General features: G+C 41.9%; 1 protein-coding gene across 4 annotated transcripts in view; it reads right to left on the reverse strand.

Annotated features, from left to right (window-relative positions):
* Positions 1–648: 648 nt before the first annotated feature.
* Positions 649–22,599, reverse strand: part of SETD3 (SET domain containing 3, actin N3(tau)-histidine methyltransferase) — a 61,467-nt gene continuing 39,516 nt past the window's right edge. For all 4 annotated transcript variants that reach the window (XM_074326951.2, XM_074326952.2, XM_019751574.3 and 1 more), the window contains 7 exons: positions 14,263–14,321; positions 13,335–13,449; positions 9,126–9,200; positions 7,839–8,005; positions 6,880–6,965; positions 3,601–3,761; positions 649–2,899 (listed from right to left, as the gene is read on the reverse strand). In XM_074326951.2, coding sequence (XP_074183052.1) covers positions 2,453–2,899; positions 3,601–3,761; positions 6,880–6,965; positions 7,839–8,005; positions 9,126–9,200; positions 13,335–13,449; positions 14,263–14,321 — 1,110 coding nt within the window. In that variant the 3' untranslated portion in view covers positions 649–2,452. The remainder of the gene's footprint in view (positions 2,900–3,600; positions 3,762–6,879; positions 6,966–7,838; positions 8,006–9,125; positions 9,201–13,334; positions 13,450–14,262; positions 14,322–22,599) is intronic.

Below are 22,599 nucleotides of genomic sequence, written 5' to 3' on the forward strand. Positions count from 1 at the left end.
TTTGAGAGAAAGGTCTATTTTCATGACAGATGGCAATGAGGGTTCTTCAATGCCAATTTCATCACTTCTCCTCCATTTTCAAACGCTGAAGTTCTGGCTCCAAGTGTCTGTACAGCAGCACCCCACCTGCCAAGACGAATCAGGGCTGAGGGGTGACTAATGCTTGCTGTGGTCTCGCCACCCTCCCAGTCTTTCTAGGGCCATTCTACCCAACTGAGGAAATAATGTTGTTCAATAGATACTCTTGTCTTCTGACATCAGAAAGTCCTGTTCTTATGAGCACCAATTTTATGTCCCTCAATTAGGAGCCTGACATATAATCACTTTCTGATCCAATGACCTTAACAAACAGATGCTGCTGATGGGGAATTCATGGACAGAATAGCCTCCAGATTTTTTAGCAGGGATGTTTGATAATTTAGTACCATTCTTTCATCTTACAAGTAAATGAGGAAACTGAGGCCCGAGGTTCCCAACAGCCATCGTTGGTGGTGCTGTGATGACTCGGGCCGGAATCCTGACGCCAGTCCAGTGCTCTTCCAGCTCCATCAAACTCAGATCTCCAGGGAACATTCCAGAAACTATCCATCTCATGACGCTATTTTATCTCTGAATTGTGTTGTGTTTTTTTAAAGGAAAAACTCAGTATTAGATTTGACAACTTTTAATCCAATGAGAAAATACATCTACAGACAAGTTAGTCATGAAAGTTCTAGTCTCTGGGACTTCTACAAGCAGAGTAGGAAACTCCTTGAGTACCACAGTGCTCTTGCCTTTTGGGAATTAATGAGGATGCTTCAGAGACTATTTCCTATTTTTGGTGAGGCCCCTCGGGTACCACACGGACAGGGGAGATGGCAGCCCCAAAAGTCCTCTTCTCAGTGAGTTCAAAGTACACACACATCAGCAACGCAGCAAGTGACAGGCGCCGACGCAGAAGGATGCTGCCCACCTCCCAGAAGGATGAAACCTGCCAAGTCATGTCCGATGCGGCAGGTAGACCTGACCTGCCGAGCCCCAGAAGACAGGTGTTCTCAGGACAGCTGTCTTCTCCAAGGAGAAACACTGTGACCATCCTCAGACGACCTGTGTGTGGCAATGTCCACCCCAACAGCCAGGCGAATCATTCACATAGCATTTTCAAAGTGAGTGATCTGCTTAGCGAAACATCAGACTCAATGTAAAAGTTGATAGAGAAGGGAGACCGGTAATCCATAAGCTGAACACTGGGGGCTTTCTGGGGATGGATGACACCCCCCTCCACCAGAACACCATGCCAAGCCTTTACTTCCCCCCAAACTTAAGTGGCCCTCTTTTTGTGTTCCTGCTGCCACCAGGTCCCCTGTAGGGCTGGTGAGGGGTGACCACGGGCCTTTCTTTCATTCCTCTCTGAAACCCCAGCCAGGGCTAGCACAGCACAGGTGAGGTTCCGAACCTGCCGGGGGTATTAGTAAGACGGTCTGCATGAAAGCTCGGTGCTAAGGTCCTGTCCCACGCCAAAGGAAAGGAACAGACAAAAGCATTAATCATGTTCTCGTTTTAATAAGGCCTTTTACTCAAAAGTGTAGCTCTGAAAATCTCTGGCTTGTTCTGAAAACGGAAGAGCCAGGAGCCACCTCACTCTGAACCTGGCTGGAGAGCTGTGGCCAGTGGGTTTGCAAACTGTCCATCTCCGAAGCTGGAAATCAAATGCATCACTTTAAAATCAGAGGCAACAGTTAAAATTAGGAAGATGATGCATGTCCTACTTTGATTCAAGAAGAAAGGGCAAGTTCTTAATACAGTAACACAAAACACAAAAGTAAACAAATCTTTAGAAATCACTAGATATGTGTATGTGTGTGTGTGTGTTTATATAATTAGGATTATCATGAACATTTAAAACTATTAAAAATAAGTTTGCCACCTTACTTTGCTTTTGGTACTGGGGTGTTATAGCTGTAGGAAAATTTTTTTTTTGCCCAGACTCTTAAGTTTCCAAACCTCAAGCCTGTTCTCTGCTGTGCAACTGCCCCACCAGCACACAAACACCCGGAGCTCCGCCACCCAGTCCTGTTGGCAGGAGGCAGAGCAGGCTTTAATTCTGGTTGTCAAGCTGACAGGCCCACAAAAGCACAGCTGACAGAGGAGCCGGATTCTTCCCCAGGAAGAAAATACATTTGCCCACAATGGGTCTGCAAAATCTTCCAAGCCACCTCTCGTCCCCATTGCTGTCATGGTTTGTAACTTGTTTGTTTTGCCTAAAAGCAAGATGGCAATCTTAATCAAAAAGGGAAGCTAGATCTTTTTTAAATAACTTAAAAAAATTATTTTTATATAAAGCAGCAAAAACATATTTTTCTCTCTGCAGAAAAACAAAACCAAAAACGTGAACAGGAAACACAGCAATGTGAATGGACTGTCCGTGGACTTGTGCGCGACTGAACCCCCAGCAGACGGCGCACCCCCAGAGCTACTCTTTAACGTCCTCAGTGCTGTCTGAAGGCTCTTTGGCATCTTCGGTCGCTCTTTTACTTTGCTCTTGATTTAAATCTTCCTTTTCTAACCTGGTCCCGTTGGGGATAGAGTTTTCGCCATTTACGAGCCCGTTTTCCACAGCCTTGGCCCGGCTGACGGCTTCCACAAGGCTGAGGGCCTCCTGCACGCCGGCCTCCTCCTCCAGGTTCCTCAGGACCAGGGGCAGCCTCGAGTCCACCACGCCGCCTTCCAGCAGCCCTGGGTTACTCTCCTCGTACTTGGGGAGTGGAGCCCCCTCCTCCATTTGCTTGCGGTAGTATTCCCGGTTTGCAGCTGCACTCTTCACGGCTTTTTCCAGAATCTCTTTTTCACCTAAGCGCAACTTGATGGCCATTGTTGCACGAACAGAAAGATCATGGTTTTTCAAGAAGGACTTGTCTTCCTGGAAAATGAAAAAAGAGCAGCAAAATGAATTATAAGAAGTCTAAATCAGTAAAACTACAGAGACAGAAGGCAGATCAGTTGTTGCTGGGGATTGGGGCATGAGGGAAATTTAGGGGGTGACAGAAGGTTCTAGAACTTGAGGTGGTTGAAAGACTATATATGTACATCAAAGTGTACATTTTAGAAGTGTGAGTTTTACTGTATGTAAATTATACCTCGATAAAACTATCATAAAGCAAAAAAGAAGAGCCTAAATCACATGGTGCTCTAACACAATGACAGAGAACTTCACTTAGTCTTGAACTCGTTCTGTCTTGTGCACTGACGGAGCCCCAGGGCTCAGCCCTTGGCTCAATGGATGAATGAGTGAATGAATGAACGAGAAGTATTTCAAGCCAGTGACTCAATGGCAAACTTTGAAAGTTCAAATGAAAACTCACGTTTGTTGTACGCTATGAATTAGAAATTATAGAGAAGTATTACATAATTTTAAAATTTTATCTTCTAATCAACAATGCCTCAATATGACTCTTTCAATAAGTATAAATGTGTTAAATAGAAAAATGTTAAGATGAATAAAAATTTCAAATGCACAATTTTGCTAAAGAATTACAGCAATTTACATTTAGGAAGGAATCTCTTATTAAGCATCTTTCAAAACATGACAAAGTTCAAATCCTCATTCAATAATCTAATTACCTCAATATTTGTTTTGTATGTTTTTAAAAGAAGTGAGGCTCGGTCTTCAAGAAACGTCCAAAGTTTGACCTCATTGTCCCAACTCACAGGATATTCAGAGTTGCCCAGGGTGAAGATTCTATCAATGGCATTATCTCCTAGCAAATGTTCCTTCAATTCTTCTGCAAGAAATACAAACAGCCATCTGTTAGGGGAGAAAAAGCACTACTCACTTTAACAAGCAATCCACCTTACAAAGTATCTTCTCCACCAATGTCACTTTCTCGTGGCTAAAAGCTCTCCCCGCTCAGTCAGCCAGGCCATTTCCAGACTCTCCAGAGTTGAGTCAGAGATGTTTCCGGCAGGAAAACAAGGTGCTGTCTTCCTGAGCCACTATCCAGCTTTGGCATTGCATTCCATTTCTCATGGTTTTATGAGGAACACTGAAAGCCTTCGGATAGTTTTCACGAGGTACTTTTGAAAGACACAAGATACTTTGGAAAGACAATCTATAAGGACATTTTGACAATACCCTACCCACAAGCCATGAGCTCAGTCAGACTAACTGGGTCAAAAAGACCTTTAGGTGAACAATGTAAAGGGTAAAAACGAAAAACAGCACAATACTCCACTGATCCTTCTAAAATTTAGGTCTGATTGGTGCTTATTCCAGTAGTTGACCTGACAAAGTTATTTGTCTCATAACAAGTAAGCCCACAAACTGAGAGAAACAAGAAAATGGACGATAAAAATCTCAGTTAATGAAAAATGTGCTTATGTCCCTCACTTGTCAGGAATTTAAATAGGAATCACAAATAAACCCAAGTAAAATCTCAATTACCTTCAAATATATTTAAGAGGAAGAAGGAATTCAGCAACTGCTCTGAGCATTTTCTCTCCTGGCACATTAGCTTCAAAAGACCAAAACATGCCGATCCTATTCATCCTCAAGAAACACACCCAGGCTTTTTATGTAATTATGAGACAGTATCTCTTTCAGAGCAAAATGCCCCACAGCTGTCACTATTTACAATTCAAACTGAAGAACTTCTGTTGCCAGCAAACCAAACTTTTATCAGTCTTCGAGTAATTCGAAGAATACATCAATTGTCTTGACATGACAAACTGTCTCTCTGACTAGAGAGAAACGAATCACCGATGCCCCTAACATGATTCAAGCAGTTTTTTTTGTTGTTTCATTTTTTTTGTTTTTAAGAAAACAGAAGTTAATCTAATGTTCAAAGAAGAAATGTATTATGTTGCCGTTGTTAGTAATAGGTCATGATAAAATTCAGGATTTTCACATTTTTGATCCTGCAGTTTCTAGAAGTCTTTGTATAAGGTAATGAAGATTTTAAGAAATGCTCCCTTAGTGGTAGAAACTTCTTAGAAGCCCCAAATACTTAAATTAAGGTTACTGTTTTCGTTTTCTTCCTCAACCTCGAGTGCTGAAAGCTGAAGTGCAGAAGCAGACCCTTCTCTCTCTCTTCCTTTTAAAGTGAAACTGTGCATCTCTCGGGGAAGTGAACCAACAGCTCCGGAGTGGGTTTCCTTGCCCTGCGTTCCTCCAGCTGACAAACCCTGGACCAAGTCCCAGCCTGGGGTCCGCCCGTCCTCACCGGGGCTCGTCCCTTCACCCGGCCACTGAGGGACTGCGCGTTTGGCGCCCTCACCCTTCAGCCTGGCTCAGTGTCAAACATGGGTTCCTCCATCCCCTGGAGTACTAGGATCTCTTCCATGGATTATGTGATTTGCAAACCAGCAGAAGCTACGTGGGAGCCTGGGCGCAGGTGCTGCCTTTAGTAGAGCAGGGCTCTAAGTCGGGTCACCCCTCTGAGCTGGCGTTTCTACGGCAGTCAAATGGTCAAACGGGAACCCCTATCTCTCACCAGGCTGATGAGGACCACGAGGCACACAGCAGGTGCTCACAAATGATAGGGGTTATCGTCACCATCATCCCTTCATTATAAATCCCTTCAGCAGAGGAACTGTGACATTCAATTCTGTATCCCTATATTACATGCAAGAAAAGGAACTCTTGTTTGTTAAATGGAATTGATGAGCTACCAAAGGACCAGGTCACCAAAAGCTCTCACCTGAGGGACGGTGAGGCTGCAGCAATATGGCTGCTTCTGAGGGACAAGTACCATCTTGCACTCGGCGGGTTCTGCAGTTGGTGTCTAAACTGCCTCCCTGTGTTTTGGGACTAAGTTTCTTCTTCCTCCTTCCTGATGAAGACCTTGGACCTGGGCAGCACTTGTCCTGGATCCAGACATAAGGTCAGGGAGCTGAGGACCGCAGAGCCCAGCAGACTCCCCTCCATGGGCCATGGTTTACTGCTGCGGCCCGAACTGCCCTTCCCCAGCGCTCGGGCCGCAGCTTCGGGAGGACAGTGACTCGTCTGGTCTGTTCAGGGAGGCGGTCACTCACTCTCTCTCTCTCTCTCTCTCTCTCTCTGTCTCACTCACACTCCACTCACTCCTACCCTTTCTGTTCTGCACAGGATTTAAGGTAGTTGACAACAGCAAACACACGTGCACAGACACACACACTCACACAATGAAACCTCAGCACCGAGGATGAGGAGCAGCAGTTTCAGATGAAAAATGAAAACACAGTCACAACAGGTAAACCTCAGGAAGAAACCCCAAATGCCTTGTCTTAAGCAAACATAAAAGTCAGTGCTCCATACATATGTTTAACTCTTTCTGTGCCTGAAAAGAGAGGCTGGAGACAGGAACATTTTGGGACTTACACAGACTCTGTTTGCAGTGTTATTTACTCTAACAGGACGCCTGACATTAAGGGGCCAGCTGGCAACTTCAGATTCAGAACACAGTTGGCTAACAAATGAAGTCCTGTGGCCCATGCACGCCACTGCGGGCCATGTCACTTCAGGGTCAGCTGATCATTAACTTCTCCAGGCATGTTAAAGATATTAGTACACTGTGAGTGAAATTAGGCTCTGTCAGACTTCGGCAATAAGCACATTAAAAACTTCCATCTCCAAATGTAGAATTGTGATACACTTAGATAATCCAAGATGTTTTCAGTTTTCTTCCAATGCAATAGACAATTGTTTATTACAAATAAATACTGATAACACACTGAGGATTTAATAAAACATTTCTAGGGTAAGCTAGATCAATTTTTTTCTTTCTCCAATACCACCATCTTACGTCCTCCCCCAAAAGGTACTTTGGTTTCCAGCAATTTTATCTTTAATCTGAATCCCGATGCTTTCCAGTTTCCTGAATTTAAAAAAAATGAACATCTTTTTTTTCCCCTGAAATGATTTACCTTCGGTCATGCAGAATACTCGGAGAAAAGCCAGGAGCTGGGCAGAGATGGGCGGCTCCGTAAAATGCAAGGCGAAGACACTGGAACTGACAAAAGCAGGAAGGAGATTAGTGACCTTGGAGTCACTTACTTGCTCCAAAGTGAAATCCATCCCTTAAATCTACAGCCCGTCCGACCCCAAGGAGCGCTGAGTGGGCCCAAGTCGCTCCAGCATCTCATCTCAAGCATGGAAGCATTGTTTTGGGTCATTGAAACACGCAGGAGGCCTGGCTGACCGACAGGATGGCAGTAACCACCTCTGCCAGCAATTCTCACAGTCTAACAGCCTTAATCTCCGGCTGCACACAACACGGTACGAGAAGGAAGCATGCCCGTGGGCCTTAAAAAATGTTCACAATAATTCGAGTTCACATTTTAATCATTAATCAAATATTGACAAGTTCAATACAAAAAAGGCCTGGCTAATCCATTTTCATTAAGAATGGTTCCTCCATTCCCCGTAGAACCAATAAGTCATAATTCTTGTCTTCTTTATCATTTTGCACCTCACATGCAAGAAAACCTTAAAGAATTTAACCAGAAATTCTTGAAATCACTGAGGATCATGACTTCATTACAGAAACTAATGGTGGCCAAGAATTAAATGAAACAAATTGATCCAGGTTATTAACCTTTTCAAGGTGAAAGACATTAATGATACCAAAGCACTTATTTCACTTAATGAGGATTTCAGGCCACATCCCCTAGAACGGATGGTGAAGGCTCCCAGCAACACAATTATGTTTATCTGAAAACGCTGGTCAATCACCACGCATCTCAAAGGTTTAAATGTGCTGTGTAACAGGGATAAAGGGATTAAGACAAACCACTGTAGAGAAGTTTTATTAACACACCAATTAAACATTATGCAACTGGAAATGTTTCAAGCACGGCAGGAAAGAGCTGACCGTTGTACTTACGTGGGGATGCCTGCGCGGGCCAGGACCTCGGCCTTCATAGCGTACAGCCTGTCACTTTTACTCACTCCAAGCTTTATTTTCACTCTGTCGTGTGAATTATTGTCAAAGAAAAAACCACTGTGGATCACAAACTCTGCATTGGACCGAGTGCCATAAAAAATGTAAATCTGAGATGCAGTGAAGAAAAAATAAAGGGACATAAAAGAAACTTAACATCCATTCTTAACACAAAGCAGGACAAAGGGTCAGTTCTCATATACTTTACGTGACAACACAGCTCTGAAGTGACCACACACCTACTCTGGACATCATGTGTGGCGAGGGTGAAGTTTCAGCAAGGCGTGCAATTTCCCCAACTTTCCAAGCTATCTGAGATGGTGAAAAGGACCATCACTTCTGCTGCCCACATGGGCCTTCCTGGTGCACAAAGGCGCGGGATCCTGGGGTTCCCCGGGGTCCCCAGGCCTCCCGCCTTTCCTTTTGAGGGACAGCAAGACTATTGCTTTTCTTGTGCCCTTTAAAATTCAGCACGTTCTTCCTCTCCTTTCAGTATAAGAGAGTCTTCTGGAGCAGGAGTTTAAAGCAATGTCTGTGAGGAATTCCTTTCTAGATCCTATGGCAACTCTGCAACCAGCAGGAGGGTGTATGAACTTGTCTGCAGGAAGAGATCAGTGCTTTGTTAGACTAAGACTTTTCATTTTGTCTCATTTGGAACGTCAGGGGTCTACGTCAGTTCTGGGTATTGTGTATTATCTGCTCGGTCAAAAGACTGACAGAATACAGGTCTTTACAGGTGCATGTTTTCAAACTTACCGAATCGCTTAATCTTGCCCCTGCCCAAATTATTTGATTAAAAATTCAGATTAAAGTGAAAGCACAAGGAGATAGATCTTACGGCTACGATTCACTTATGTTTTTGCCACTTAAATAAACTGCTTCTTTATAAAGAAGGTTCTAGTCAACAGAAAAAGAAATGACAGCAGTGCAGTTTATAAAATTGAAAAATCTGTTCTCCTGCTAGAACAACAAAGCTTATTTTCAGTTACAAATTTTAGGTTATTACAAATATTAGCTCAATGGTGCAAATGGCTGCACTTAAATCTTTTTTCTTTGTGGATCCAAAGGTCCAACACAAAGCATAGCAGCTTCAGGTCTCAAGATGTGTTCCCAAACCATCCTGAATATAAGCCCCAAGATTTTCTGGCCGAGTTAAATGCCTTTTTAAATTACCAGCACGGTATTAACTCAGGGGCCCCAGGCCGGCCCCCAGCAGACACTGCAACCCACCTGCTCTCCAGCCTGGAAGTCCTGCAGGGCGACACATTCGCAGCGGTCGTCTTCCAGGTTGTACCCAGTGGTGATCTGGAGATGACAAGAAGCCCAACATGTCCAGGGCCGCTCACTCGGGAGGCCTTTTTGTTTTTGGACAATTAGAGAATAAAAGCTACCCAAAGTACTTAGAAGGGTGCATTGTGCGTACTTTATAAAACTGAGCGAAGAAATGCTTGGTTATTTTAATTAATACTATTTACGCCAGAAATTCTTATGGAAGATTCCATACCTGAAGTAAAGGACGTACTCTTAGGAAAATATATTGTATAGATTATCACTTGCTGGCCTCAGCCAAACATAAACCATTTATTACAAAGTTAGTGCCTTTGAGGCCCCCCCATGAGGCAAAGCTGTGGCATTTGCCCCCCACAGTCGGATTTAGGACTCCTGGAGAACTCTAATTGACTTGCAAATATTGTCTTTATCTAATGTTTGGCCTTTAAGAAACTGAAGTGGGTTTTCCTTTGGATAAAGAATCGCAGAAAAAGAAAAGCTGTTCCTGAATTATGTACATATATTACTCTGAAATTAGAGAAATTAAAACTTTCAGATAAGCAAAGGAAAATAGTTGTATCCTATTCATTTTCTGAGAGCTGTATTGTGAGTTTCTAAGCCCATTACAAATAAATACAAAAAATCCACTAACTACATCACCTCCTAACCTCTCCTGTCCTAGCGGGCACCAGGCAACCTCAAGGTCATGGCACAGGAGTCACAAAGAAACTCTTTGCACCTCAGCTGGTGGCATTTTATCTTCTAAATCATCCTTGGGGTCTTTCCTCCCCAGTCTTTCCATGGCATGACTGAGGGCTTCGTTCTTTCTGGCCTAGCTTAGCATTTGCAAAAAGCTTCCAACTGGTCTCCCAAACCCAGCACTGTGGCTCCTGCATCCCTGGCGACATTACAGTGTCGACCTCCTGTCTCAAACCTTCCGGTGCCGCTCCAAATTCTTGAGCAAGTCCAGTTTACCAGGAGGGCCAGACCTCCCTTCAGCCTCCTGACATGACACTGGCCTGTTCGTTTTATTAACCATACATCTAGAAATCCTTCATACTTCTGATCTGCAAGACCAATGGGAAAGCTGAAAGCAATGAGAAGCCAGGTATTTTGTACACTTCCACTCACAGAACAGCTTAAACACTTGATAAAATCAGCTCCATGAAGTTCCTGCCCAACACTGAGAAAAAAATCACTTTTCTGACTCTAAACATGACCTTGATAATAAGGTATGGAGTAGGAACTGCGCATCAACGCTCCACAGCGTGGCTCCACAGGGACCCAACAGGAGCGTGAAGAGACAAGAAAGAAGTTAGGGGAAGCGGGCAGGAAGGGGGGGCGGGCCACCAGTACACAAAAGTAAATAGGTAGAAATACAGGAGATAGACAACAGGACAGGAAGGGCGGCTTATGGGAGGCGAGGTGTGGATTTTGCGCAGGGCGCTCAGGGTGGCCTCACTGGAAGAGGTCTGAGTCGTCCTGAAGTCATCCCAGGAACAATGTTTCAGGCAGAGGGTACAGCATGTGCAAAGGCCCTGAAGTGGGCTGTGCTCGTGTCTGAGGAACCTCAGGGGCCAAGGCCTGTCTGTGCAATGGGGACAGGCTGGGCGGGTGTCTTGTCTGCTACTGTAAAAACCTGGGCTTTTACTTGGAGACTGAAAGCCTCATGTCAATCTAAATGTTTTTAAATTTTCAATACTCAGAAAGACCTTGAAAAAGAGCCTCCCTTAATTCTGTGTGAGTTTTTCAATGCTCCTTCGCCTGACTGTAGTCACATATTCAAATACCAGGGCCGATTATTCCAACACACTTTACCTACTGGAACACAATGGCCTATAAACTACTTACGTAGAAGTGTCCTTCTCTGTGCAAACTGAACCACCTCAAGAAAGGAGACCTGCTGCTTATGTTAATTTTGAACAAGTCATGCAGAACTTAAAGACATATTATTTCTTACAGCTTAGTACTATGTCGTATAAACTTGTCTAAATTTGTTTTTCCACGTGGCCTGGAAATCAGTTCACGTTCACCAGACTCTCTGGCCCAGGGATTCATCTAGCCTCTTATTTCCTTCTGCTTCTTCTCGCTGCTACTGGTTTGAAATTACTGCCACAGACTTGATTCTTCCATTCTACTCCCATAACCAGGTTTTCGAGACATTGTTCGAAGCACACGGCGTTGCTGGGTTACAAATTTCTATCTACTCTCTCAGTGACAGTCAGAATAGACAGACAACAATTGTCAGGATAGACACACTCACAAAAGAAAATCTGTCTGAAAAGCTGAGCTTTAACTTCAAGTACCTTATTTTAAAAAAGAGATTAACTGTTAATACATATAATATACAACTTCATAGTGTTAAAATAGATTCTTAAATTCTACCAGGCAAAATTTCCCATGAAGTCCTGTAATTACAAGGGGAAACAGTTCCCCAAAGGGGTTGCATTAACTATGCAGGGAAAACAACCACTATAAGGAAAGTACTAACATCTTGTATAAACCTTCTAAAGGTTAGAGAGGTTTTGCCAGGCCTGTGGAAGTTAAAGACTTTATGAACAGTATTAGAAAATCATTGAATTCCATTTACATGAAAGCAACACAAAAACCAGTGTGTGTGTGTGTGTGTGTGAAGGTGAAGGTTCAAATGCACAGCAAAGGGTGGGAGAGGTTTGCAAGAAACCAAAACCGTCAACCTGGGAGGCAGGGACCCTGTGGCTGGGGGGAGGAAACTCCGCAGAGGCTTCTGTGTTGTTTAATTGGTTTTGTGTGTTTACAGTAAAGTATGTACTTGTTAAACTTTAGAAATAAAAAAATAAATCCCAAGGATCTATCAAGTTTGGGAACCAATGATCTAATCCAAAAAAAAGAAAAATACTATAGTCAAATATTAAAAGCTGTTTGAAAAATTTTTTAAGTTCAACCTTATGATCAGCTTAAAATAGCTCTGAAGGAAAAAAATAAAGAGGAAAGAATGTAAAATTTTATTCACTAATGAAAATAAATGGTAAAATATGGTACTATTCCTTAAAATGGCTAATTAAATGAAGCATATTAAATTAAGGCTAAAATATAATTGTAAAAGTGGAACTAGTCTTTCTCTACAATTTAATAGTGTACTTGTTGCTAGACCGTTCCAAATGAGCGCCAGGGTATTCTATCTTAAGAGTTTGGCATACATTACATGTGTGCTGGCCACTTTGTAGAATTAGTCGTGAAACACTCATTTACAGCATTTTCTCAGTCTATTTATAATACTGCTAATAATAACAAAGAAAGCTAACACTGAGAAAAGATGAACAACAAAAAAAAATTAACCAAACCAGTATACCAGTATAATGTTTAAAAATTCAAACTATTGTGAAGTTGGTCATACTTTGATCTACTGCGACTATCAGGAGATGGTCCTCAGACAACCACCTCAGCAGAGAGCTGGCAACCTCCTTTGTTGCTTGGAATCCAAAGAATGCTGCAGGCTTCCTCCTTTTCGGCATCACAGGGTATTTAACGATCACCACAAAATTTCCCTATTTTCTTAATGTCTCCCCACCAGCGCTTCCCACATCTCACGCTACCAGCTAAGTCCTGCACTCCAGGCCAAGGGCGGAAAGCCCAAGTGCACCGTCCTCCCACCCCAACACCAGGAGTCCGGGACGCTCCTGAACAAAAGCAGGTTAGTAAACGGGCCAAGATGTGTCAGCATGTCAGGTAGAGAGAGGGGGGCCGGGAAGGAATCCGAGAACCGTGTGTAACCGGAAATACAGTCAGCAAAGGAAGAAAACACGGAACACACGAGGAAAAATGAGAAAGAAGAAAGGTTTTTTCAATAAAACGTATTTTCACAAGAATAAGAAAAACGAAAGTTTGGTTTAGTCTGTGGTTCAATAAGATAAGAAAATGAATGTTTAGGCTGGAATTATGGTTTAGCAAATAAATGCAGTTCACTGTGGTTTTTGAAAGTGATGTAAGATTCAAGTTCCCGGTTTTCAGGATTAAGTAAACACAGGGAGAGAAAAATACCAGCCTCTATTTGTGGGCGGCGGGAGGGGTGTTTGTTCCCTTTGGAGGAGGCAGTCGGCAGAGAAAATGGTTTGTAGGTGGAATGTCCACTTTCAAGCTTAACCACAACAGCCTCCCTGATTAAACACAACACACACAGGAGGTCGTTACCAGGCCGTTGGTGTGATTGCACATGTCCCATAAGGGAATCAGCGCCAGAGTCACTCGGGAACCGTCCTCCGTGGGAATTTGGTTTTGTCGTGTCATAACAGAGGAGACTGCCCACCTGGAACAACCAGAGAAGAGGTGAATTACACTCGGAACACGTAAAAGCCCATGGCTGTAATAACTCAACCAGAACCTGAGGTTTGCCTGACTGCTCACGAATTTTCAAAACCTTTTCCTAAGTACTAACAGTGATGGCTGGGCTTCCTCACCATCATTTAAAATTAAATCTAGACTTGAGAGGAGGAAGGGGGAAATGAAAGGAAAAGGGAGCCAGAAGGCATCCAGTAGGAGCCACTAAGGAGGCTATTCCCAGGAAGAGACCTGGCAGGAGGGCCCCCCAGGGTCTTCCTTGGGCACAGACCCTCCCTCCTCCAAGCCAACCCCACCCTCTTTTACCCATAAGCTGACTCTGCCCCTTTCAAGGTACAAATAACATAACTCCTTTCTGATCAGAAATCCTCTAAGAACTCTACAAAATGTGGAGTGCTATTTTTTATTATGCTGTGCAGTGAATTAAGTCTTTTTGTTCAAAAAGAAGTCCCACTTAACACTAAAATTGTCTAATTTAAAAAGAAAAAAAAAAACCCTCACAATCACCCCACAAGGAGGTTCCTCTCCAGTATCAGCTGGCTGCCTCATCTAATCCCCTACCATTACAGGTTAATGGCAGTTTCCACAGGGCCGTTAAAATGCTGACACTTATCCCAGCTGTCCATTGTAACTTCTGAAAGACTAACTCCGTCTTGAGGCTTTACATGGTCACACAGGTCACTTCTTCCTGAAGCATGTTGCACTTCCAAGATCCCAAATTCACTTAGGAACCACCCCTAACACACACACACACACACACACACACACACACACAACCAACCTGTAGTCCTCATAAGTGAAAGAATCCTTCAAGGGCAGTTTGTTGGCATGAGGATGAGTCTGGGAATTACAAGTTTTAGAAAGCAGAGGTGAAGAGAGAAAAAGGGAAAACAGAAGTCAGTCAGCAGAATTTCATTATCTAGCTGCCTAACAGATCCTAACAAGAGCCAAGTGCAGCAGGAGGCGTCCAGCAGCGCTACTGAGGGATCAGCGTGCTGTTACGCGCTCATACATCACTGTCAGCTTAATTTGTTGTGCCCAGCAGCCGCCATAAATCTGCGGCTTCCTATTTCGATACTAGAACCCACAGACACGGCACAAACATAAAATTTAAGGTAGACTGACTTCACAAAAGGTAGGCACGCCCCCTGCACAGAAACCCAGGACCCCCCAAGTCAGGTGTCCACGCGGGCTCCCTTTGTGTCTTCTGCCGTCACGTGCTGCATATCCCTTACGCATAGATTTCAAACCTCTTCTGATATCAATAAAAGGGACAATTAACGGCACTCTAATAAATGGAAAGTTCTTTCACTTATCTTTGACTTACATCATTTGGATGGGAATCAACTTGGTACGTGTAAATGAATCACACACATGGTTAAGTGTGGCTCCAAGACCAAAAAAAATCAGGAAAAATACAGTTTTGTGAAATTACAAAATAAATTTTACAAACATTTAAAACAGAGATCAGCATACTTAAATGTTACTACTCCTTTTTTTCTGGACAAAAGAACGTTTGGTAAAAATATCCAAAACTTCACACTTATGAGAAAATTTTATACATTTCATAGTCTGTCTTCACAACACTCCCCCCGCTGCCCACACCTTAGACCTTTCAAGCACTTAAAAACTTTGTCTCAATTAAGAAATTAAAAGCTGTAACAGTATAATTTTAATCTTCAGTTTCAATTACAGTCTGATAGACAGATTGCAGTAAGCGATCAAATGAACAAATGGTTATTCCTGAGCTACAAATGAAATTCTGCTGTCCTGTGTCTGCGCGCGGCTAACGCATGAAGCCCCACGTAGTGTGCAGTTTTTACTCTTGACGCATTAGCATCACAAGTGCACAGTAATTTATCATCGCTCACTGTAATGTACTCGCTGGCACCGTGTGCAGGACAGTAGGGGATGAGGTAAAAGTGGCTCAAACCGTAAATCAATTAGAAAACAAAAGCTTGTGCTCAGTGCGCAATTTTAGGCAAATTATATACTACAAAAGGCTGCCAATTGGGTGCTAGCTCCCAGGTGCCCGCTTCTCCCCTCGAATCCTCGCCCAGTTTTAACCCTTTGGAAGAAGTCAACATATAAAAATATAGTCACGTTAATTTTTAACTGTTGTGATAATCGAAATGAAATTAAAGACGACGTTTTTAAAGTCAACATATAAAACATCATATTGCCCTGGGGCGTTTTCTAGCTGCTACAGGAATATCAGGAAATCCTATCTTTGGGGTTAAAAAAAAAAAATTGATACCACGGTCAGACGCGAGAATCCAAGACACTGGGGCCACTGACTGTCTCTTCTTTGTAACAAATGAAATGCTCGGCTGTGTCCTGAGCGCTTTGAAATGCTTTCCACTGAATTAAGAAACCTAACCACACCAGTATTCAGGTTTTTCCTCAAAAAAGTACAAATTCAGCAGATAAGAACCGTCCCTCTACCTAAAACTGCTTTTATGGTAAAAAGTACCACAGAAAAACTTCAGCGTTCTGTTGCTAAAATTTCCTTTCACTTACAATTAAATGAAACTTCACATCTAATGGTACTTGGGAGTATTCACATCCCACCTTTTCTCAAACTCTAGGAGGTGAGTGAGCATTGTTGTTTTTGTTACTTTAAAATACTTTCATGCATTTAAACTGTGGAATGCACTATAGTATTTTGAAAGCTGGTAAATTCCAATGAGAAATCCCCGAAGTATTCAAAATCTGATCCACGCCCCTCAGCCCAAAAGCTTGACTTATTGAATAGCAGAAAAGATGAGAATTCTCGAAATTGGAATGCTGAATGCTAAAATGACTCAAGGAAGAATCTTCCAACACTCAAAAGATCTTCAAAGGGCTTTGGACACGACAGAAAGATTCAAACAACAGCGACCCCCTCAAGGACTAAAAAGATGAAAACTTCTCTCTGAAGTGTTTCTCTTCCTACTACTTGTATACATTTCTTACCGAAAACATAACTTCATGCTCACAGTCCTGATGAAGTTGTAAAGAAAGCTCAAGAAAAAATGCACAAATGCTTTCTTAAGATTAAGATCATTTTGGTTATAGGGTTATGTAATATATGCAGAATCTGTTAGAAATAGTTGTTCTTATCTGCTTAAAAAAATAGGGTGTGCCTAATGCACGTAATTCTGATCTGAAAGCAATTCTGCCACAGACGCATGCACTTAACAGTTATACTGAAGCAAAATGTGACACTATGGGGAATGGCAAATAACTGCCATTTCAACAGAGCTCTCACTACTGTGACACTACCGCCACCTACTGGTGTCATGGTAGATAGGTTACAGGCGCAGAGTTCTTGAATTCTTTCCCAGGGCAAGGAAGGCCTTCACAGCAACTTATCATAAACCAAGACTGGGTTTAGCTAGAATGGTTACTGCTTCAGCTTTACTCAAGCAAAATCTGGTTTCTAAAATATCTACCCCACCTCTTGAAATTATAATAGTTTTACAAGGATTTTGAAACATTCAAAGATTGAAAATGATTTGCATGTGAAAAACATTTAACTTGGAAAAAAAATATTTTCAGATATCCTGAAAAAATGAACAAGAGTAAGAAAAATGTGTATTCCAAACACTCTTCAAGCTTTGGACAGAGTGATTAAAAAAAAACAACAAAAAAAAACCCACGCTTAACAGAATGATTTTTTGGTTTAAATACCAAGACTTTCTCTGTTGAAAACCAAGTTAAGGTTTAAAAATACATCTTGTAAAAAATGTAATATTAACCTGAAGTTACCTGAAAGTTACGAAAATGTTTTCAGGTGACAGCCTTTAAGCTCATACTTTATAGGGAGGCTAACTGAACGTGCCTCACTTCACAGAGCAAAATCCTGTAGGGGTTTTGTTTATCATGACTAGAACACACATGACTGACCTGTACTTTAAAAATAAAATTGCAAATTAAACCAGAAAACTCACACTTTGTGGCCAGTTCGTTTTAACTGTGATAGCTGCAGATACACATAAGCTGGGTGAGGGGTTCATGTCAGAGAGACGACAGTGACAGACAGTGACAGGGTCTCCCGGGCACCCAACAGGAGCAGGTCACTGCGTCGGTCCCCTTAAATACGGGTTCGGAAACCAGCCACAGCTTTTCTGCACATTTTTTAAGTGGCTGCTATTTTCCCTTTCTTGAGCATTATAAACATTTGAAGCTGGAAAAATGAACAACTGCCGCAGCTCATAATCAGACCTGAAGCCCGGAGGAGCTCGCTTTTAAACGAGGAGCTCGTTTTCCTCCGCCAAGCCCGGCACTCTTCACTCCCTCCTCCAGGAGAGATTCCAGATGAGGCTCAGTAATATCGTACCTAGTACAAAATAATCACTACGTTTGGGAAAGATTAATATCTAAAATCATTTGTTTGGCTTCAATAAAAAGAAGTAATATTGCTAAATATGTAAGTATGACATTTTGAAGAATTTACCATATTGCCTGGGTCTAGTAGCTATGCTTAAGGAAATTAAAAAGCACTACAGTCAGCATATTTGATCCTTATTAAAGTTCTGTCTTGGACTATCACTCACATAAAACAAAAATAAACCAAGAAGAAATTTACATAAAACCTATGGATTACAAGAGTTTGAAGATGAAAAAATGAACAATATTCTGGCTTTAAAAAATTGATTTAGCATGCAGCTTCTCTTTATAGTCCCTTGATAAAAATGAAATCTCCCTAACAAACACTTAATAAAACCTGTCAATATCTCTGGAAAGAAAAATGACACAAATGCATTAAGTATTAAATACCCTTGGAAAAAGTCACATATTCCATGAATTTTTGATGTACTATCTTGACATTAATGTAAAACCTTGATATTTATAATTGACAGATATTTAATAAAGTATAAAAGAAGATGGCTGCTGCACAGCATGCAAATTCTTCAGGTTGATCAGAAATGAGAGATACAGACATGTACTTAAACTAAATAAACAGTTAATATGTGTCACGTGAATCAGCTGCAGTCTTATTTTAAGCTCCAACAACAAACCTTTGTGGGAACCAAAATAAGCAGAATTTGTTATTACGTGAATTCCTAATTCAGAAACCTTTAGTATGTGAAACAGCTTTGAAACATTACCAGTTCTGTATAGGAACAAGATACATTTGAGATAAAGTGGTTTTTTTCTTTAACATCTAACAAAAAGCATTTTTTAAATAATAAAGATAAATGTGCCCATATATATGAAGAGGTATTTCCTAAAACAATTCTCAAAAGAAACACATTTAACCAAAAGAAAGATTCAAAATTCTCTAAGGAGAAAAAAATAAAAGAGGATTAGAATGCACAAACAGCCCTTAAGAAACAAACACTTCTCAAAATCAGATCTGTGCTTTTCAAGAACACTCATCTCTACCCAGCCCGTCTTATAAGGAAACCAAAGTGAATACATTTAATTATCGTCTTCAACGAGGCATTTAAATATACTAAGAAAAGTGGTTCAGTTCATAAAAATGACTCCTAAATACTGTATTATAAAGAATTTATAGCCTGCTAGAGTATATAATCAACTATTAATTTCAAAAATACATATAGTAGTTCAGTGTCTTATTAACAGCTTTATAGTATCAGGAATCACAAAATGTAATTTAGAAGTTGCACCCAGTTTGTTCTGATTAAAAAAACATTTAATAGTATGCAATTAAAATTTTTTAACTAAAATATGTCTACGATTATATTTGGCTTTACTTCTTAAAGCATATATCAATAGGGACAGTCGCGTTAACTAGCTGTGGATACACCTAACCCTGGCAATGGTTCCATTTCTTACTTCTACAAGGCTAAAATCAGTTACAGAACCTCAGACTTGACCTTTTTTGGGTAGATATAAGTTTTGGCAGGTACAAGTTGTGGACATGTGACCCCAGCCCACATAACCAGGAGATCTTTGGTGCTTTGAATGCCATCTGAAATGTCTCCCTCCGCAGGATAGCCCTGTGGCACCCCCGCTAAGCCCGGTGTGGGTCCAGAGTCTCAGCAAACGTTAGATCACCGGCTGACTGGGGGGAAGGGAGAGGCCCCTGGTGATTCCGTGGACCCACGCTGGAGGCCTGGCTTGCACCAACCATAGAGGACAAGGGGCCAGAGGCAGATCAGAAGGAAAGAGGGATTTCCCCTGAAAGAAGATGACTGAAGGAGAAGTGGGAGACAGGAAACGAAGGGAAGACAGCAGAGTACTGACAGGACAGCAAAAGATGGTAGGTAGACTAGAGGGAAGGCAAAGTAAAGGGGGGCAGAAGGAAAAACACTGAGGTCCCCCCTTCCCAATGAAGGCTCACTAGAAGCAGCGTGTAAGGCGGCACACTTCTAGGCTGACCAATCCTTCCACTTATTGCACTTTCTAAGTGGGTATAACAGTTTAACATAATGACAAATTGCAAAGTATCTACTGAATCTAGAATTTAGTTCTGATGACCATAAATCAGAATCAACGCATGGTTCATGTTGGCTCTTGAGGGAAAAAAATCAATTTTTAAGACTTTTATTTTTAAACACAGATTACATCCAACCCTTCAGGGAATTTTTCATCATAAAGTTCTTTGAATTCACTCAATACGATCAAATAAATATATCAATACACATTAAATTTAAATTGTTTGCTTCTCTCTTATATATATTTAATTTTTCTATAACAAATGTGTTACCTTATAATAAAAAAATTGAAATTAAGAAAATGAGATTAGTGGAGGAATATCAACATTGTTCAATAAATTTATAAAATTACTTCAAGATGGAAGAATTGTTTTCATTGAAGACAATGACATCTATAACCTACATCCAGTTTAAATTCAATTGAAATTGGTTGAAACACTGCAAAAAACATGCGTGTTTCAGAACTTGACGGGTTACTATTTGCACACCCTGAAGATGTCCATCAGCTCTGAACCAAACTGAGTCACAATCAATCAACACTTTAACGGTCAATCATTTATTCACTTAACAAATATTTACTGACTCAGAAAAAAGTCAACAATAGGTTAGGACTAGAAATGCATGCATCCAGCAGATGTTTTATGTACTGTCTCTGAAGTGGAAGGCACGCTGCTAGGTACCATGTGACAGGTGGACGAAAAGATTTACTCACCTATGATGTTAGTAATCCCTCTTGGTGTGATACTGCAGAAAGCAGCTTCCTTTGTTATTAACGAAACACAAATAATTCAATAAAATGTGCAAAGTAAAAAGAGTCAGCAGTAAAAACGAGAATTCTCGTTATCCGTCCTTAACACATGGCTCAGAAAAAAACGAAGATTCTCGTAATCCGTACGCAACGTGTTAAACCCTTTCTTTGCCTTTTGACTCTCCCCGGCCCAAAATATCCCAATCTGAGTCATGTAAGGACCCCAAACCATGATCAAAGCTCTTCTCTGGTCTGCAAAGACAACGGCTCCACCAAGTGCTCGATGCTTATCCATAAGGTACATACTCTTGCAACCCCTAAGCTTATCAGAGAAACTAGAAATACGCAGAATGGTAAAGGCAGTTACTGTTTTACAAGAACATACTTGCATCAAAAAGTCAGGCAAGGATTATTTATTATCAGCGTCGTAGTATTTTACTTTTCACTTCAGCTATTTTAGACTTCAAGGACTTTGGCTCTGGTTAAATGAAGCAGGCTGGCACGCTCAGAGTCACCAGGCATTTATAAGAGGAAAGCACTATGACCACCATTATGACACCCATTTCCTTGAGGGGGTGACCGACACTCAGAACATGAACATAAACCCTTGTCCCCGAAAAGGAATTGCCAGGGTTTGATACACAGGAAAGCTCTCTGGATCTCCCAGGGAGAAAGAGTGAAAGAGAAAGAAACTGAGAGAGGAAGAGGAAGGGGGTAGATATTAGCAATCGTTATCTGCCTAGCATTCTGTGCAAGGAACTCTTCTGAGAGCTTTATGTGTATTGTGTAATTTAATCATCCTGGTTCCTGTGAAACAAGCACTACTAGCCCCATTCTACTGATGAGGATACAAGGACAGAGAAGTTTATAGCATGTCCAAGGTTACCCAGTTAATAAATGACGGGGCTGGGACAACGACCTAAGCAAAAGATCTCTGAAGTTTAAAGCAAAAAGGATTGCAAATAAAGCATAGTTCTGATACGGTAAATACATTGTTTCTTAGTGAAGTTCTAGAAATAGAGCTATCGGAAAGGGAATTATAAAGCTGAGAGGTAGCCAACATTAGCAAAGCTAAGACTGTGACTCTATTATTCCCCCAACCACCAGGAAGGGTACCACATTCAGTTAAAAATCACTATCTACAGTCATAAACCTCAGACCGGGATGGTAACTGGAGCTCACCTGACCCAGTTCCCTTCATTCTGGCCGTGGAGAACCCTGGTCCCAGAAAACACATACGTACCAAATACACAGAGATATAGACTCACTCCTTTCCTTCCTTATGTTTTAAAGCACAGGAGTCACATTTGGAATTTACTTTCTGGTATTTTCTTCACTAGACTTATGCCACCATGGTGTGCCAACAACTTCCAATATTCTATTATCTGGAATTCCTATCATTTTCATGATAACTCTGAACAGTCTCTAAGACACCCCACAGCTTTATCAATCATTAAACCAGCATTATCTCCAAGTTCTCACATCGTTTTGGCTACTTGCAGCTCTCCTAGTTGTCGTGTTGTTAGGGAAATGAACCTTGGCCTTGTAAATGCTGTGCCTTTAAGCCTGAAGGAAGTTGAGGGAGTCTGTGAATGGCTAGTGGGAAATGAACTCTAGGGGAGCACCACAGAACCCCAGAACCCGTGGATGTCAGACTTGGGATTCTGGTAAAGACAGACCAAGCTCTGATGTAGTAATACGTCAACCCTAATGGTTTGGGAGGCCTCATACGGTGGCGTGAGCCTCCTGAGCGCCCACGTTTTCAGGCACATCATATGAATCAATACATCAGTCTGCTAGTTTGTAACCAGCTGCCCTGAGTTGACTGTGGAAAACCCCGGGGATAGAATCTCGGGTAAAGGTCCCTGCTGCCCCACTTCCGGCTGCAGGTCACAGGGAGGTGGGGGAGGGTGCGTGGCTGAGAACACGGCTCCAGGTTCAGTGGGCATCTCCACGGCCCCTGCAGTCTGTCAGCAGAGTCGGG

The sequence above is a fragment of the Rhinolophus sinicus genome, chromosome 3, assembly GCF_057876585.1.
Source record: "Rhinolophus sinicus isolate RSI-liver-muscle chromosome 3, RSI-T2T, whole genome shotgun sequence".
NCBI lineage: Eukaryota > Metazoa > Chordata > Mammalia > Chiroptera > Rhinolophidae > Rhinolophus > Rhinolophus sinicus.